The 19,480-nt window shown below is 31.8% G+C and overlaps 1 protein-coding gene across 2 annotated transcripts; it reads left to right on the forward strand.

Annotated features, from left to right (window-relative positions):
* The first annotated feature begins 288 nt into the window (after positions 1-288).
* On the forward strand, positions 289-19,141 carry LOC139485883 (ubiquitin carboxyl-terminal hydrolase 38-like). Of its 2 annotated transcripts, XM_071270534.1 has the most exons (9): positions 297-462; positions 6,843-6,891; positions 8,418-9,385; positions 10,006-10,107; positions 10,853-11,011; positions 11,843-12,036; positions 12,543-12,636; positions 15,474-16,679; positions 17,845-19,141. In XM_071270534.1, exons 3-9 carry the CDS (start codon positions 8,462-8,464, stop codon positions 18,016-18,018), a joined length of 2,853 nt encoding a protein of 950 aa, XP_071126635.1. In that variant the 5' UTR covers positions 297-462; positions 6,843-6,891; positions 8,418-8,461; the 3' UTR covers positions 18,019-19,141. The 2 variants fall into 2 exon arrangements, with proteins under 2 accessions (XP_071126636.1, XP_071126635.1); XM_071270535.1 differs by lacking the exon at positions 6,843-6,891 and having other exon boundaries at positions 289-466.
* Positions 19,142-19,480: the final 339 nt, after the last annotated feature.

Raw genomic sequence — 19,480 nt, forward strand, 5'->3', positions numbered from 1 at the left:
GTTTACAGAATAACAGACCCCCCCCCCCCCCCCTAATCCAGACCCTCAATTATTATGCCCCATTTACGGGCATTATATTTTCTGGTCCGTGCCTCCGTCTGTTCGTAGCATTATTTTTCTGGCCGTTCGTCCCGTTTCAGGTTAAAGCTTATACATCTTCGGATTTCAAATGCATTTGGTTTTGAGCGTTTTGATGAAGGTAAATCCAGAACACACAAAAATGGGACGAAATTTATTTGGACCGAGACGGCAATTATCTGGTATCACTGCTACGTTTAATAACACGGGAAATGCATGTGTATAGACAAGTATAAAATACATCGAAGAAGTGACGAACCAATTTTAGAATTTTTACAAACTGACAAATATATTTCCCCTGTATATATATGCAAAGGTTTCCTTCTGTAGAAAGGGAATAACATGGTGCTGTCACACAACAGCACAGTAAAGTAACATAACACTGTATGTTTGTCTGAGCCTTCGACTTTATTTTTCTTTCTTTTTTTCAAATTTTTGCAATCCCGCCGTTCTATTTTTCGGCACACACTAAAACTAACATTAGTCTAGCTGCCGAACTGTAGCGCTCAGGTACTTGTGCAGTTTTATATTTGTTACAATGAGCTTTATAGTTCCGCAGCTAACATTAGGGAAGATGTAGGTCTTTCATTTTTGGATTCTCTAAACATGCTAAATATATGCAGTGCATGTCATTTTTCTACATGTAAATCTAGTGAAATGTTTCAGTCATGTCAGGCTTTCATGTTGATCTGGCCCAAAGTTGATCCAGCCCATGTCGATCTGGACCAAAGTCAATCCGGTCCATGTTGATCAGGCCCCATATATACAGATATATATCATGTATATTCTAAAGGCAATCCGTAAATGTAGTGTTTTGTACTTCCTAAATTAGTCTTCTAAACAAGCTTTTTTCCACAGTAAATGCATCATCACTTGGCGTCCGTCGTCGTTAACTTTTACAAAAATCTTCTCCTCTGAAACTGCTGGGCCAAATTTATCCAAACATGGCCAAACTCATTATTAGGGTATTTAGTTTAAAAATTGTGTCCGGTGACCCGCCCAACCAACCAAGATGGCCGCCATGGCTAAAAATAGAACATAGGGGTAAAATGCAGTTTTTGGCTTATAACTCAAAAACCAAAGCCTTTAGAGCAAATCTGACATGGGTTAAAATTGTTTATCAGGTCTAGATCTATCTGCCCTGAAATTTTCAGATGAATCAGACAACCCGGTGATAGGTTGCTGCCCCTGAATTGGTAATTTTGAGAAAATTTTGCTGTTTTTGGTTATTATCTTGAATATTATTATAGATAGAGATAAACTGTTAACAGCAATAATGTTCACCAAAGTAAGATCTACAAATAAGTCAACATGACCAAAATGGTCTGTTGACCCCTTTAGAAGTTATTGCCCTTTATAGTCAATTTTTAACCATTTTTCGTAAATCTTAATTATCTTTTACAAAAATCTTCTCCTCTGAAACTACTGGACCAAATTAAACCAAACTTGGCCATAATCATCATTCGGGTATTTAGTTTAAAAATTGTGTCCGTGATCCAGCCAACCAACCAAGATGGCCGCCATGGCTAAAAATAGAACATAGGGGTAAAATGCAGTTTTTGGCTTATCACTCAAAAACCAAAGCATTTAGAGCAAATCTGACATGTAGTAAAATTGTTTATCAGGTCAAGATCTATCTGCAACAACAAAAGAAAGAGAGTTTTTAACGACCTCAGCTGGCTATACAACCCTTGCACAATCAACTGAATTTTACAGAAATCATTAATAGGATAGATTGCCCTTATATGATAATTTTTTATTACCTTTTTGGTTTTTTTGGCAAAGTGTGGGGGGGGGGGGGGGGGGAGGGGTTGCGCAACAACAAAACTACTTCACAACTTTCTCATTACTTTGCATTTCTTGTTAGATAAATTTTACAAAAATTCTCCCCTGAAACAACTGTCGAATTTAAACAAACTTGGTTTAAATCACCACTAGGATATCCAGGGACCACTGTGTATGATGACCCTGCCTGCCCACATGGCTGAAATAAAACATAGGTTTCAAATGCACTTTTTAGTATTATATCTCTGAAACTAAACGACAGTACAACAGTTGCATTTATCATGCAACAATTGTAAATAAAAATATCAGGTGAGCGACACCGGGTCCTTGGACCCTCCAGTTTAGAAAATATCCCAAATTGGAGACCGTTATTGATCCAGGATTAAGGGCATACAATCTGATACAGTTACAGCAAAGTTAATGATGTTATTTTCGCGACGTCTAAATATGACTTATTGGGAAAAGATTCAGTTTTTGACTGATTTTTAGCATTCAAACTTATTTAACTTGAAAACAAGTTCATGGACCCCCCTTTTTTTAATTTGGTTTGATAACGTTTGAAAACGTATGTATAGTGCAATTTTTTTTATTTGATAAATATACAGCAAAAAATGATGTTTTTTTCTACCATTTATAAATATGAGTTATTTCTGAATACAAAATGTATAATTTTAAGAATACTTATAAGATACAAAATTAAAAATTATTTAATAAAAAACATTTGTGTTTTACAGTTTCTTTTAAAACAAAAAAGGTACGTCTTTCTTTCGAAAGGGAAAATAAGGCCACAAATCCCGAATTTCGAGCAAATATATACCAAATTTTGAGATCATAAAATGATTTTACTCAAAAAGTAGCACACAAAGGTATATTTTATATTACATATTTCATTTAATCAGCTAGAAAATAGACTATATCGAAATTGTTATCAAAATGTAAATACTGGATCAAAACTGTATCATATGCCCTTAAAATAAGATGAAGGTTCTTTAATTTAGTCACATATCGTCGCTGTTATGCAGAAACCACGTATCTAAGGTTTTGATAATTTTTCACCAGGCATTAAAAACTGAAATCTTTTAATCGATTATTTAGAATTAAATATGTATGTTCAACTGTATGCCAAAATATCTGATCTTCTAACCAATCAATTACCAAGACGAGCAAATATTTCTGCACCTATATTGTTTTTTCAAAGCTTTTCATTATTTTTAAGCTATATTAGCTTTGAAAACCTGAAATTCATAAAACTGTACCTGTTATAATATAATCTGCCGTGCCATGTGTTTTCTTTTGAGATACGATATTTTCGCACAACAAAATGTCTCACCGATCCGACTACACTTTTTCGTCTCGTGTCAGAATTCGAGTAAATGATTGGTTAGAAGATCAGATATTTTCGCATACAGTGGATCATACCTATCTAATCTTAAATAATCGATAAAAAGATTTCCGCAAAAAATTGAGATACGAGGTTTTTGCATAACAGCGACGATATCCTGGTTTCCACATTAACACGGTGTTTTCTAGTTCATTATTATCCATTCTTTTTCTGTGTGGCCTCAAGCTTCATTGTTTGTTGGCGAAACAAGACCATTTATAATAAACAATTGCTTTGCCGTAATTGAAGGTGTGTTATAATTTGTCTTAATTTTTGTTTTGTCTATCGATGTATTTCCTTTAGTGAAATACAGTACGCCCAAGGAGTTTGTAATCCCAAACTCCATACTCCGATATTTTTCCTGGTGTAACACCAGGAAACTCCGACATCCCTCCCAAAATTCTCGGAGAAATTTGGGAGTATTCCCTCCGACTTCCGCGTAAATCCGCTACCTTTTGTTTATTGTATTAGCGACATCTCTCCCAGTCTGGTGTGACGCGGTGTGACACCAGGTAATTAATTGCCCTAATCCGTCTGATCTATGCCGGCACGCGACAGTCAAGGTATGAGAGATTTCTAATGTAATTAAACAATTGTATTTCCTGTCTATTGATTATCAGGTTATATCTGATTGCTTGAAACAAATGAAAGATTAAAATAAAAAGCAAAACGTTGTTGTTAATTCTTTCAATTACTCTGTACATTTTAATCAAGTTTTTAAACAACTATATTTGATTTTGACTTCCGTTTTTTTATCAGTAAATAAATATTTAATTTACTAAAAGAGATATAATTGTGCAACAATAAACGGAGACTAACACTGAATAAATGAGGACAGTTTAAAGAAAAATTACACGTCTCAAAGTTTTTTATACTACAAGTAAAAAAGAAAATATTATTCCTTATCTGTTATGCTAATAATTCTACGCCATTTCCATTTTACGATTACAAAATAAAAGTTTTAAAATCCAAAACGTTGTTGTTAATGCTTTCAATTGCATTAAAGTTTTATAAAAAAAAATTATACTTGATTATGACCTCGTTTTTTATTTATCGGTAATTGATATAACTTACGAAAAGAGACATACTTAAGAGAAAATAAACGGAAACTAACGCTGAAGGTATAAAATGTGAGCAGTGAGTTTAAAGAAAATTACGTGTCTTAAAACTTGTATATGCAAGTAAAAAAGAAAATACTATTCACCATTCGTTATGCTTAATAAGTCTACGGCATTTTCTCTTCACGATTAGCATTACTTTAGGGTATAATACATTTCGGCTACAACAGGAATACTTCTATAGCTGCATCAGAGACATGTATACTGTATTTATATGTCTCTGGCTGCATCAACTCGTCGTTGCATAATATTCATTTACGCACAATGAATGTAAACCTTTGTGTTGTATTTAGAACAGCTATCTTTAAATATTTTCAAAACAATTAATTGCCGTGGGAAGACGACACGCATCTCAGTGATCAACAGTGCGTGGTTGAACTTGAACTTGACTTCGCTCACAATATTGAATGCTAAAAATAGTGACATCAATTTTGTCCACGAGATTTTTATTTGGCGGGAAATAGTATCATGTAACAGTAAACTCAGGTGACCTCTCTGGATAACCGTGGGAAAATTCATGTAATGATTGACATTTGTATGCGTTAAGATTGAGGCTCTAGAAGGTCCTTTTACAATTGATTAACCGGATTCTAAATTTTATTCCTTTTCTGAATAAACGAACATCAGCCTTTTATTTATACGTTTCTCAGTCAACAGAGGACATAAACCTGGACATTATTTATACTTCCATAGTCAACACTATACATTAATGGTAGATGAAAACAGGATGCATGTCGTTCAGTTCCTGATGGGCGTTGGTAGAGATCCTCTGTGAAAATGTGTCGATCGTAAAAATCTGATCCACATTTTTTTTTACATATTTCTTTCTTGTACGATATAATTTCATTTTAATATTCTATAGTATAAATTGTTGAAATACTTCTTTTTATATTTCGCCGAGGACTTTTAACAGCAGTAAAATACGGATTGCGCCAATCCAATTTTATTTTAAATAATAAAAGATCAATAACAGATCATAACAGATAAAAAACACATGATTTTATTTCTTCATATAATTAAATAAGGTTGTGATTATTGTGTTGTGTCTGGGCGGGGAATTATCTCAGTATTTATGAATATATAGGGCTGCCACATTGCATACAAAACTATTTGTCACTTTACAGTTTCTTTTTTAAATTCAAATATTTCAAGTCGGTAATCTACCGAGGTAGTGAAACATAATATTTTACATTTCAAAATAAATTGAAAGTAACAGAGTTCACTTGTTGGTCCGATAAATTAACTCTAGGGTTTGATTTAGATTGGACAAATTACCGTAAAAACAACATTTTGTTTTAAGCCAGTTGATATTAATTATATAATATTGAACTATTAATGAACCGGATATTCACTGAGTAGGTCATAAAAGGTTCTAATTGTGGTAAAATCATCTTTGTTGAAACTTTGTTGAAAAAACAAAAATTATGACCTGATCGGACTATAATGAAAATACTAAATAAGTGTTTTATTCGTATTTTTATACGTTTTTACGTTTTATTTAATATGACAATGACATGGGCATATATATACAAGAATAATTATCTTATTTTAAATAAAAATGTCACACTTTTATCTGACAATGAATGGACATTTAAATAACGTATTTTAAAGCACACAGGTGCAATCAAGATCGATTAAATGTACAAAGGTAATAAATCTGGCTAATCCGATTATGTTGTCACGCATCATTAATTTTCAGTTCATCCGATGGGCAATAAACCAATTAACAGCCACGCGGTGTTGGGAGAGAATCTTTGGAGGAAATTGGGAGTAGAATCCGTGATTCGCGGTGTCACACCGCTACACTCGGAAATCGGTGATAAAAGTTCGCGATTACAAACTCTCTGGGCGTACTGTAAGGATCACCTGGATCAGACATTATTAAAGTATAAAACATTGTTCAGTCCTCATGATTATGATGATGATAATGATCCATTATTTTTAATCCTCTGATTATTTTATAAGCATCAATTATAAGTTTGTCTGCATATTCATATTGTAAAATATCTGTGTGTCTCAATATGTAGAGTGAATGTCATATATATGAAGTTAACCAGTTCACAAAGGCTTAATATTGCATATTTATGATGACAAATACATGTATGTTGACCCTACCTTAATAACTTTGAGTTTGACCCTGACATATCAACAATGCCATACTGTTCGAACCAATGTTAGATCAACAGTAGATGGATTTGGCATTATTCAGGTTCTGTTTTGATTGTCTAGCTCTTTCGTTTCTTATACGTCCTTAGCTTTGAAATATTTGTCATTGAGTGTTCCTGATGCAGGTAATTCAACAAAAGCACTTCAGACATATGAAATTTATAACATGTTGTTTTCTTTCTTTTGAAGAAAACTGCTTACCATCGCTTTTGCGTATCAAATTTTATATCAATGATATACAAGATGAGATTGAACAAACAACAAAAAACAGTGAATAATTATGAAATAACGAGATGACATTTCTTTTTTTTCAGAAGTCAATAATCATGATAAAGGAAATGAGAAGTGGATCATAATTGAAACGTATGTACAATGTATATAAAAAAAGAAGATGAGGTATGATTGCCAGTGAGACAACTCTCCACAAGAGACCAAAATGACAAAGAAATTAACAACTATATAGGTCACTGCCTTCAACAATGAGCAAAGCCCATACCGCATAGTCAGCTATAAAGGCCCCGAAATGACAATGTAAATCAATTCAAACAAGAAAACTAACGGCCTTATTTATGTTAAAAAATAAACAAAAAATTATGTACTGTAGATTCATTTATTTTCGTGGGTACCGATTTTCGTGGATGAAGGAAAAATTGCATGATCGTGGATTTTTAATTTCGCGGTTTTGACAAAGTCTGTATACAAGCCTATAGAAAAATTGTTATTTGTTGAACTTGAATTTTTTGGTTCACCTGTACCCACGAAAGCCTCGAAAATTGGTATCCAAGGAATAATAATGAATCCACAGTATATAATTACAAAATGTAATATATCAATCTAATAACACCTGTATAAATGCCTGAAGTTCGACTAGAAATGAGATTAAAAAAAAATGTTGGATTTGATTTCTAACAACAAGAATAATGCTGTGTTGCATTTACCATGGTTATCTACAATTTGTACATGTGTCATCTTTTTAACACAACGCACAGTAAGCATCCTTTGTCTTTTGTTATTGGTTATTCCCATGATCATAGACTAGATGTGACATTAACATAAAAAAAAGTAGTTTCAATTAGGCAGAAACTTATCCTTAAAGACTGTTATCATTAAAAATATATATGAAAATTGATCATGAGGTTTAATTAAATATACAAATGTAACTTCTATCTGCTATTTGTATGAAAGTTAGTATGATATTTTATTCTGTTTTTAATTATCATTGTCTTATATGCTATAAAATGCATTTTAAACATCTTGAACATTGTTAATTTATAATAAAGAAGAAAATGTGGTATGAGTGCCAATGTCAGACAGCTCAACACATAGAAAAAAGTAAAAAAATATGGGTCAAAGTATGGCCTTCAACACAGAGCTTTGGGTTACACTGAATAGCAAGCTATAAAGAGCCCCAAAATGAAACAATTCCAACAGAAAAAACAATGGTCTAATCTATATAAACAAATCCCACATGTCCAAATTCACTTTTGAACCACATCATTTTTTTGCACATCAACAAAAGATAACGACTAAACAATGACAATGAATGACACTCTTCTCAACCTAAATATTATACTTTGAAAAGATCTACATCATGTACATGTAAGCAGAATTTAATATTGTCTTTGCAAGTGGGCAATGTAATGTGGTCAAGAAGAAAATATCAAAATTAAATTAAAAAAAATACTTAATTACATGAATCCAAGCAAAGTTCATACAAAGTGGATGTAAGCAATTAAATGAAATGGTAGGGCCTTCAACAATGAAAGAAAGCCATATGGTTATGATGGTTAGCTATAAGAGGCACAAACATGAAAAATATGGAAAATTATTGATCATGTCAATATTATTGTTATACATAATTGAAAATATACTTTTAATTTCTCTTTCAGTAATTTGCATAAGAAGGAAAGGAACATCTACATATATAAACAACATGGATGCTTTATTGAATGGGATATTGTCCTCCAACCATCCGGATCAACTGAAGAAGCAGTTACTGCATAAAATTGCAGATAAAGGGGCACAACCACAGGCAATAAAAACAATAAAATCTGTATTTGAACTGACTATAAACTGGTACCTGGAAATTGATAATGAGCTAGCATCAAATGAAGGCTTGACTATTTTGAAATCTTGGGCTAAACACAATTTGTCAACTTTTGAACAATTTTTTGACAGAGATTATTTAGTTGGTTTACTTTTGAAAAAATGTCGCAGAGAATGCAACATACCGATCCTTGTCAAAGAATGTTTACATCTTCTTCAACGATCGGCCATATTTTATAGTCATCTAAAAGTTGTAGAAGCGATGGCTATTAATTATGTACAGCAGCATCCTTCAATGGCTTCCATAGTGAACTTCATTAGTTTGTTAAGAACATTTAAAGAATGCATACCAAAAGGTGATTTCACGTCAAAATTTTGTGTTGCATTGATAAACGGAGTGGCATTAGTAGGTCATCCAGATGGAAGGGTCTTAGAATATATTCAGGGTTCAGAATTAATTTTTAAGTTCATCAACGCGTTATGGAACCAAGCAGATTCTAGATTCATTTTGGAATCGTTAAAAGCCGTGTTCACACTTATTTCTGACGAAAGCATAGAAATGACTTTCTGTCTTGGAGCAATTGTTCAGCATATTCCAAAAGAGATGATTGATATCGTTGTGAAATATGCTGTGTTTGAAAGTAATATAGATGATGACAGTATGACGAGGGCATTAAATAGGATCATAGGTTGGATCCAATGGCCAACAGCGGTAAATGTCAGTGTTTGGATTATTGGATTTCTGCAGAGTCTTGCAGCAGAAAAGAGATTCACAGTTTTGATATCTGTCACTGAGGACAAAATAGAACAGGTTAGAAGTCCATTTCTGTGAATTCATTATTATTTGTATGGGTACCAAATTTCGGGGTTTTCACTGGTACAGGTTAACCACAAATTTAAATGTACAACAAATTATAAATTTTCTTAAAGATTGTTTGCAGTCTTTGGCAAGACAACGAAATCAAGTATCCACAAAATGGAAGTTTTTCTGAATCCATGAAAATTGGAAACCAAGAAATATAAATGAAACCAAAGTATAATGAATAACTAAAACTGCTTGTCTTCTTTCCTGTTTGACATTTTTATGATTTTCTTGTTTTCAGAATACTTGCACAAGTGTGTGGACTGTGGTTTTATCCTAAATCTAGCCATATTATAAAAAGACATTCAATACATGTACATGTAATAAAAAAAACATCATAATTTTTTCATTTAATTGCAACAGAGTTCGCGAAAAGTGGCGGCCCTCAGGAATGCAGGATCTGACAAACAAAATTTTGCATAGGACTGACACAATTTTAGTATTTTTCAGTAGAATTTATAGTGAGGACCAGCAAATTTTCTTCAAGGACCACCGGGGGAAAAAAGATTTCGTGAACTCTGTTGCAAATAAAATATATTTGTAAATAATCATAAAAAAAATCATTTCAGGTATTCAAAGCAGTAGAGTTGTCTCAAGTTAGGAAAGGTGCACTAAATGTATTGACCCATATGTTATTAAGCTTCCAACACTCACCAGAGCCATTCCATAAGGTAAGTCTGGACACTATTCAAGACAACGCTAACAGATATACATGTGAGAATTAAGGGGGTACCGAACACTTTGACTAAAATTTATTTGGCTTGTTTAATTTTTATAAAAAATTTACAAAATTTACTTTGACCCTTTGACAAAAATATAAAAATTTCAAATAACATGAACTACACACTTTTATTGGAAAAAAATTCATTGGATATAAAGCAATTTGACAAACAATAATTTTGACCATTGAGAAGCTTAATATTTCCTTTACAATAGAACGTGATTAAAAAATTCAGCTGTTTTTACAGAGTTATCTCCCTGTAGTGTAATGTACAAGTACCACCTTAAACAATCTGAAAAAGTTTTCAAACAATATAAAATAAATGATTGTAAAATAATTAAGAGATTTATACATGTTTAAAAGATTTGTTCTGATCATTTGTGTACAAGGCTACTATTTATAAGCAACCTTGGCTTTATCATGGCACTGCCAGTTCTATTGTTTGAGAAAGCCAGAGAACCATATATCCTTCCATAAGAAAACTGGCAATCTTTGTCTTGTCAATCAAAACTAGACTTGAACTATTTAATGGGCCATCATGAATAATAATATCTAGTTTCTTTACATATATACTAAAAAATTAAATAGATTGGGTTAAAAAGAATAATAAATGTCTATTTTAGATATTAATTATCATAGAAATTTCTTTCAGATAATGAACTTTTAAAATAAAATGCCTTTGATAATAATTTCAGATTTTACCCAAGATTCCAAGAGTTATGTCAATTTTGACAACAGAAACTTCAGCACCCAGTCAAGATTGTGCTGTTAGATTGGCGTACCTTATTCATTGCTGTATGTACCATCATGCTGGTTACCCTGATCTGTATGACCCAGTTATGGAAATTATTAAGGTAAGATCCAGATATCATGTAATATAAATATAGATTCTAAAATTAGTTCCAATGGATTAGGGGGAAAACCAGGGCAAAAATATTCCATTTTTAGACTTGTCACATCTGATTAAAAATTTTGAAAATTTAGAGAGTAATGAGAGAACGTTTTAAGGTTGGTATATATACACATGTATGTGGCATTTGTGTTTGTGCATCTAGTGGACCATAAATTGACTGAGTTTAGAAATTATTTAATACCGTACATGCCATATAGATAAGATTTTACAGGCTCATCTATTTTATGATGATAATATGGTATTCAGAATTAAGAATATGGCTCATCCTAATTGATCAATGTCTGATTGTCGCATTTTTTTTTTATTACTATACACTACATGAACTCTGTATTATACCAAAGGCAAATTGATATAGTTTCCTTTACCTAAATGGTACTTGAAAGTCTTTTCTATTCTGTGATTAGAAATATTTTTAAAGAGAAAATTGATAGGCAGGGGAGATAAGTTCATATTACATTAAGAAAAAAGGGAACCTATAATTTTGGGGAAAAAACTGTTCTAGTAGATTATCTTGAATTCTAGCAAGGTCTCATTCTAAAAATTAAAATTTCTAAAGTCTGTATCTCATAAAAGACTAACACTGTGAATAACTAACCTTTTTTCACAGCTGCATGTGAAATAAAAATGGCAAAACATGTTCCATGAAAATAACCCTTTACCACCCTCATAAGTGATGTTTTGACCTGTCAATTGCATTAAAATGTAATGTCAGATGAAGTTTCATATACAGTAAATGGGATGTTATTTAATGATATAACTTGTTTAATTACAGGACTTTCCACAACCAGATCCAGACGAAATCCAAAAGAAGTTAGCAGAAACAAGATGGACCAATCAGAAAGCTGGAAATAAAAATTATGTTGTTAAGGTCACACAGAGGTCAGAGACAGGAAAAACAGGGTTACATAACCTTGGCAACACATGTTTTATGAACAGCATTGTACAAGCCTTATTTATGGCTGATGGGTAAGATATCAGTGTTCTGATCAGTAAAATAGAGAGAATACATGTACAAATTGAATCTTAATAAACTGACAATGTTGTTTCTACGTATAAATATGCATATGTTTGGTTTCAATGGGATTTTATGGATAAACTGATTTATGTATAGTTTTCACAAGCATGACAAAATAATTCAATTTAAATTACTTTTGGTGGCGATTTTTCACAGAGAGTGATTGTAAATTTGGTAGCTTCACTCTTAAATATCATGTGGTAATTTCCTGAGTTGTATCACTGCAAATTCTGCAATATCTGTATCACTGTATTGACCATCTTAATATGTTTTCTTCTCATTCTTATACGAAAAAATAGTTTTAAGATACCAGAGACATTTAAAAATCATAAGTCAAAAGAAAACCGACTACACCAGTATACACAGACATAATTCATCTTATTATGCTAATAGTTTTAACTGTGTAAAAGTAGAAATGTTCACCTCTTTTTACAATATGATAAATTTTCTTTTGTAGATTTAGGAGAAGTATATTTTCACTGTCATCCATGGGAGATAAAAACTTGTCAACAAAGTTACAACAACTGTTTGCATTTCTAAGCTATACACAGGTTTGTTCAGTTGATTATCAACAATATTTGAAAAGAGTTATGTCCCTTGGAAATATTGATTATCTGGAAAATTGCATTGTAAATGCGCATAAATGCTCTCATATACTATTGTGCGAGATTTTTATCAAAATTATATCATAGTTTTATATCAACAATGTCTTAGACAGACAAGTTAAAAAAAAATGACTGGCAATCAAATATTTTCAAAGAGTTATTCCACTTGGAAATATTTTAAATTATTTTGGAAATTGCTTTGCATTTGCTCTCGAACAGAATGTTTAAAAACATTTAAGACAATTTGTAGAGTATAATGTAGAAATGGCCCGAGAACACAGTTATTTTGTAGTGCATTTCTTTTAGACAATAAATTCAAATTAAAAAAATCACACCTGCTCTTTCTCAAAAAGATTTTTACAGTGTAGTGTACTACCAGTGAGACAAATAATATCAAAATTATAGAAACTTCTACCAGCTCTAACTCAAAATATTGACAATTCTGTGTTAAGGGGGTGTAAATTTCAGCTTGACAGCTTCAGACGTGATAAAATTTGACCTTTTTGAACTGGATCAAATCACTACTTAACATAAAGATACAGCACCGAAATTTTTGGCTCACCTGGCCTAAAAGGCCAAGTGAGCTTTTCTCATCACTTGGCGTCCGGCGTCGTCGTTAACTTTTACAAAAATTACTGTAATTACTGGGCCAAGATCATTATAAATAGAGATAATTGTAGCAACAAGAATGTTCAGTACAGTAAGATCTACATACACGTCACCATCACCAAAACACAATTTTGTCGTGAATTTATCTGTGTCCATTGTTTAATATGCACAAAGACCAAGGTGAGCGACACAGGCTCTTGAGAGCCTTTAGTTTTAACATGTAAATACATCCCCCTACTTAATATTTCATGCATTTAATATCAAGAAATAAATTGGGAAAGTGTATCGAATAAAACATGCAAGTTATACACTGTTTACACTAGGGACTATTATTATTTGTAGACAACGAAAACCAAAGGACAATAACTGTGTCCTTGGAACTAATAGGACAGAAAGACTTGACCAAACTTTATAAAACTTTGCATAACCTAAGCTTAGGCAATTCTGAGATAGTTTGCCAGGTTTCATGGCCATATGGCATATATTAGAGAAACTAGGGTCATTTTAGTATTGACATTTGGATGTTTATTTTTGACGTATAAATTAAATATCTTCAACGGTCAAGATTTTGGCCTAAAAATTTGAATTTTACAAAAATTTGCTTTTTAAATGCTCTTGAATATTATATATTGAGTATTAAAAGCATGTGAACACTTATTTTGTTTATCAGATGTATTGTAATTATTCAAAAGTCAAATTTATATGAGCCTATGCCTGAAAATAGAGATTTTCCAATTCAGGGAAGCCTTATATAAATATGCATTTTTCTCAGCCAATTTGAAATTTTTGAAGTTTTTTAAGCCTAAACTATTCTTTCAAATATATTAAATGTACTTTAAATGTATAGAAAAGTTACAAAAAGCATACCGCATGAGTATAAAATGGTCTTGGGCTATGTAGTACTGAGAATTATTTAGAGTTGATTTAGGCGGCAGCACATATTGACATATAAATGCACACAGAAGCTATCAGAAATGAAAATGTGTTAATTTTTGCTCATTACTATGCTTAGGTGTTATGATACAAGAAGTCTAATTGCAAAAGGACTCTTGCATTTAAATTTTTTTTCACTTTTCAATGGAAAACTTGCATTTAGTTTTAGTCTCAATAGGCATAAATTTGGACCACTTACTATCATACAGAAAAAAAAATATCGTAGCCTATGAAAGGAGTAAGGTGTACTGAATATAGTAAAGTGCTTTTTTTTTTTTACAGATTTAGTGAAATATTTGTGATGGACTACAGATTTGATGTACAAAGCTCTTCACATTTTCATACATCAATTAGGCTGTTTAACCAGGGCCATGAATACAAAATATGCTGCACTTTTTTTCTGTGATAATCTACTTTTCTCTATATTCAGAGTTCACAAATGGTTAATTAAATTTGATTTAAGCAGAGAAACACAAATATCAGGAACAATAAAGCTGTCAGATAGAAAGTCAGCATGCCTCTTAGGCATAAAATGTAAACTGCTTTAAAATGCTTATTATAGCCGTAGAATGCCAAATGGCACATTTTAACAGAATTTCTGGAAACCAAAGATGTAAATCCTTTACTTTGATTGATTTTGACAAATTGAAACCAGCAAATCATTCAGGAAAGTTGCCAAAATTACAAAATCTAGTTTTCAGGAATCCATCTCTTAGGCCCGAGAACACAGTTATTTCGTAGTGCATTTCTTTTAGACAATAAATTCAAATTAAAAAAATCACACCTGCTCTTTCTCAAAAAGATTTTTACAGTGTAGTGTACTACCAGTGAGACAAATAATATCAAAATTATAGAAACTTCTACCAGCTCTTACTCAAAATATTGACAATTCTGTGTTAAGGGGTGTAAAATTCAGCTTGACAGCTTCAGACATGATAAAATTTGACCTTTTTGAACTGGACCAAATCACTACTTAACATAAAGATTCAGCACCCAAATTTTTTTAACATGTAAATACACCCCCCTGCTTAATATTTCATGCATTTAATATCAAGAAATAAATTGGGAAAGTGTATCAAATAAAACATGCAAGTTATACACTGTTTACACTAGGGACTATATTTGTAGACAACGAAAACCAAAGGACGATAACCGTGTCCTTGGACCAAATGACTGTTTAAAAGTTTCAAATATTTTGATAATATTAAATCATTACAATTTTTTTCTTTTCATGTTTACAGAGGCCAGCCTATGCCCCAATTAATTTTCTAGCTGCTTCAAGGCCTCCATGGTTCACAGCAGGCCACCAACAGGACTGTTCAGAGTTTCTAAAATACCTATTGGATCAAATTCATGAAGAAGAAAAAACTGCTGTAAAGAAGAAAAAATTGAGTATTGATGGAAAACAAGGCCAGGCAACTACGGAAGAAGCATCTGAAACTACAGAGGCAAATTCTGTGATTGAAGACTGTTTTGGCGGGCAAGTTAAAACTACTTATACCTGCCTTACTTGTAAGACTGAATCATCTAGAACAGAATTGTTTACAGATCTTCCTCTGGCCTTCCCTGAATATGGGACTTGTGAAAAATCATTGGTTGGTGGTGACAGTAGACGGAAGAAAAGTGGTGACTCAGCTAAAATGAATGATGAAGATAGAAAACAAAGTGATTCTGCAGCTTCTAAAAAGTTACATTTGAACGATTTAGTGCAATTTTATTTCAAGCCTGAGAAAATGACCGGTGACAATAAATACTTCTGTGAAAAGTGTGGTGAACTGCAGGATGCAGAGAGAAGTATAAAACTGACACAAGTGCCTGACACTCTTATCTTCACACTTCTTCGGTTTTCCTATGATGCCAAAAGGCATACACGTACCAAAATTTTCCGTGATGTAAAATACCCCAGAACTTTAGTGCTTCCAAGCGACTGTGATAGTGCTGAAACTTCAGAAAAACCAACTGACAGACGAAAATCAGTCAGAACAATGATAACCAATAAAATTGAAGAATGTGGTATAAATACAAATACCTACAATTCCAAGGGTGAAATTTATAGTTTGTTTGGTGTCATTATTCATTCTGGAGTGTCGTCTGAAAGCGGCCATTATTATTGCTATGCAAGACATTCATTGTTTACAAATCCAGAAGCTTACTGTGATAAAGTTCAAGATTGCAAAGAAGAAGATGAAATAGACTTCTTACAAAATAAGTGGTACCTCTTCAACGATAGTTCTGTATCGCATGCTCATTTTAATTCATTCAGTAATGTTACACAGCGATTCACGAAGGATACACCATATATCTTGTTGTACAAGAGAATAACCCCTAGTCAAGCTGAAGGTCAAGATATTGATTTGAATAAGTCTCTTCATATGTCAGAGGTGGATCCTCCAATGAGAGCTGACCTTAGAGCTCTTGTTAATAAGGACAATACATTTTTTCTACAGGTAATAACATTTTATTTTATTGGTTTTTGATATAATATGCAAATTCTAGGGGTCAAATATGAATTATTCTTTAATTTTACATATTATATTAGCTATAGAGTTTGAATTTTAAAAACTTACATTTTCTTTATGTTTTTCATGGGATTTATAAGAAATGAAAATGGAGTTTAATCAGTCAGGGGAGTTATTTGTACAAGTGATTTTTAAAATCATTTAATTGAATGATTTTTATAACAAAACTAGAGTTAATTCCCTTCCATTGCTTTTTAAAAATCACTTCTACCAGTGATTAGAAATATTTTTTAAAATCACTCATTCAAGTGATTATTATGCTTGGAAAAAGTTTCAATAAGAAACCAGGCTTATCTCCCTCTTTCAGAGGACAAAATCACAACAGGCCCGGTCTTCTTGACATTAAGTAAAAGAAGACACCTGTTTAACATTTTTAAGAGGTGAAAATAAATAAAAAACTAACTTGTAAGGAGTAAAGTTATATTCTGAACAAACAATGGCATAAGCAGTAGTAAATGAATTACATGTTTTTCACAAACATGTAAATAGGCCTTTTGAGTTCTTGTCAAATTTGAAAATATTTTTTTCTGAAGTATTTACCATATTGTTTACAGTCAATGGACTTTTAACCACTGTTGCATTACTGTACATGTATCATAAACATGATAAAGACTATTAAAGAATTGTGAGGTTAACTTTTTAAAACTGAATAGTGAATTCTTCTTTCAATTATGCAGGTGGTTATACTGTCAAGAATAAGCTCTTCTTGATTAAGAATTGATAAGATTTTTTTATTTGCTTTAACAAATTAACATATGTTTAATATTTTCAGAATTTTGAAGCAAACATAATAAATAAGTTCATTATGTTTATGTTGTGTACTCTGTTAACCAACTTTTCAAGAGTAAAAAAATAATGCAAAAATAAAACGTCGCTAACATGTAGAACTTTTATCTTTCTTTATAAAACAACATCAAGAAATTTTTGATTTTGCAAAATTAAATCAACGTGATGCTAAAGGCAAAAAGAGTTTAAAAAACTTCTACAAACATTGTAGTGCTGATCTAAACTTTTAGCTCTTTGTTATTTTTTGAATATACATGATATATATATACACATATTTTAAACTGATTTTTTTATTTTTTTATTTCAGGAACAAGAAGCAGCAGCAAAAACAAAGTCAACAAAGAAACAGGATGCAGCTAATACTAGTTCCTGGTTCAACTGGAACAATGATGATGACAATGGTCCTCCAGGGAGCTGTGGGGGAGGAGATGGAGGCAGTGGATTTGGGGGCTTAAATGGTGCAAATAGATTTATATTCTAAAAACACTATATTTTGAAAAACAATTTTCTGTTTGGGCCGTTTTACTGATGGAAGACAGATATTATTGATTTGTACTTAAAATCTCTTTTTATAACAGCTTTTTTCAAAAGTCAAATTTTGAAATTATCCAAAGTAAAGTGACATCAGGCTACTTCCACAAAAGTATAAAATTTGCCCTCTGTGATTTAAAAAAAAAGCAAATATCTACTGTGTAGATGAATTGGAAATTTTTCACGAGGGTTATCTTGAGATATATTTTTTATCAGTAAAGTACAAAGAAACATCCCTACACAATGATTCATGTGGTTTAATCAAATCAACAATATTGCTCTCTTATTTTTCAATTCACAAAAAGTTTAAGCATTGATAAATTCCGAGTGAGAAAATCTGCGTTTACTGTACATTGTTTTGTATTCATGTAATTGTTGTTATTAATGACTCATATATTTTTATGTTTTGTTTTGCATACTTTTTTTTACAAAAATTTGTACTTTAACTGAAACTTAAATGACTGTGATACAGAAATAAATACATGCAAATGTGATATGTGATAGTGTCAGATGCAAATTTTAGTGACATGTTTTTTCATTCAAATTGTCGTTGTTGTTTTTTTTGCAGGTACATTTTGAAAACTAGTTTTGATTCATATATTGATTTATATAATCAGTTTCTATTACTTAAAATCCACCATGCTGAACTTATTTTTCAAAGATGACTTACTTTTAAAATATGTATTAAATTTGAAATACTGCCATTGACTTGAAATTGAGGGAGTCATTCTTCATCATTCTTCATTATCTGAGTAGAAAATATTCATCATGGTTAAAGTTAAGAAAGTCGGGATTTTTCTTGAATAGTAAAAAATGATTGTAATCTATATTCAACTTCAAAAAATTCATAAACATTCAATATTGAAATGAGTTGAAGCATAATCTACGACTGTGCTGATAGCACAATTTATCTTGTGTCCATTAGCCATGCTAGCTAGAGGTCAAGAGCTGTAAATTAAAACTAAATGATATTCATCATACATGTTTATTGTACAGTGTACTAAAGTAATCTAAGATTTTATATATTTTACAACATGTACAATGCATGAAAGATATTAAAAGATTTAACAACATTGTCTTGTGTTACTGCTACTAAATAATGCGACTAATGAAATTTTTAGATTGTCTTTTTGTTTCATGTGCAGTGGCATTAAAGCAGTGTACGAAGCTTATTTAAGAATGGGTGTCATGGTTGTTGGTGGTTAAGTGCCATTTAAGTTTATTGTTCCCTGTACAAAGCTTTACAGGGGACATAGAAATAACAGGTGTATGTTCATCCATCTGTCTAGTCTTGCCATTTTAAATACTGTTGATTCATTATTAATCGTTGGATACCAATTTTGGTTGATTTAGTGGGTATCTGTGAACCATGCAAGTTTAATGTTCAACAAATGACAAAATTCATATAGGCC

Source organism: Mytilus edulis, chromosome 8 (genome assembly GCF_963676685.1).
Source record: "Mytilus edulis chromosome 8, xbMytEdul2.2, whole genome shotgun sequence".
In the NCBI taxonomy this organism is placed as follows: domain Eukaryota; kingdom Metazoa; phylum Mollusca; class Bivalvia; order Mytilida; family Mytilidae; genus Mytilus; species Mytilus edulis.

Excerpts from the sequence above, each read along its gene's own strand:
- LOC139485883 (XM_071270535.1), top strand. The coding sequence starts at position 8,462 with ATGGATGCTTTATTGAATGGGATATTGTCCTCCAACCATCCGGATCAA. Across the intron at positions 12,037-12,542 it reads GCCTTATTTATGGCTGATGG|ATTTAGGAGAAGTATATTTT; the intron begins GTAAGATATCAG and ends TTTCTTTTGTAG. Across the intron at positions 16,680-17,844 it reads ACAATACATTTTTTCTACAG|GAACAAGAAGCAGCAGCAAA; the intron begins GTAATAACATTT and ends TTTTTATTTCAG.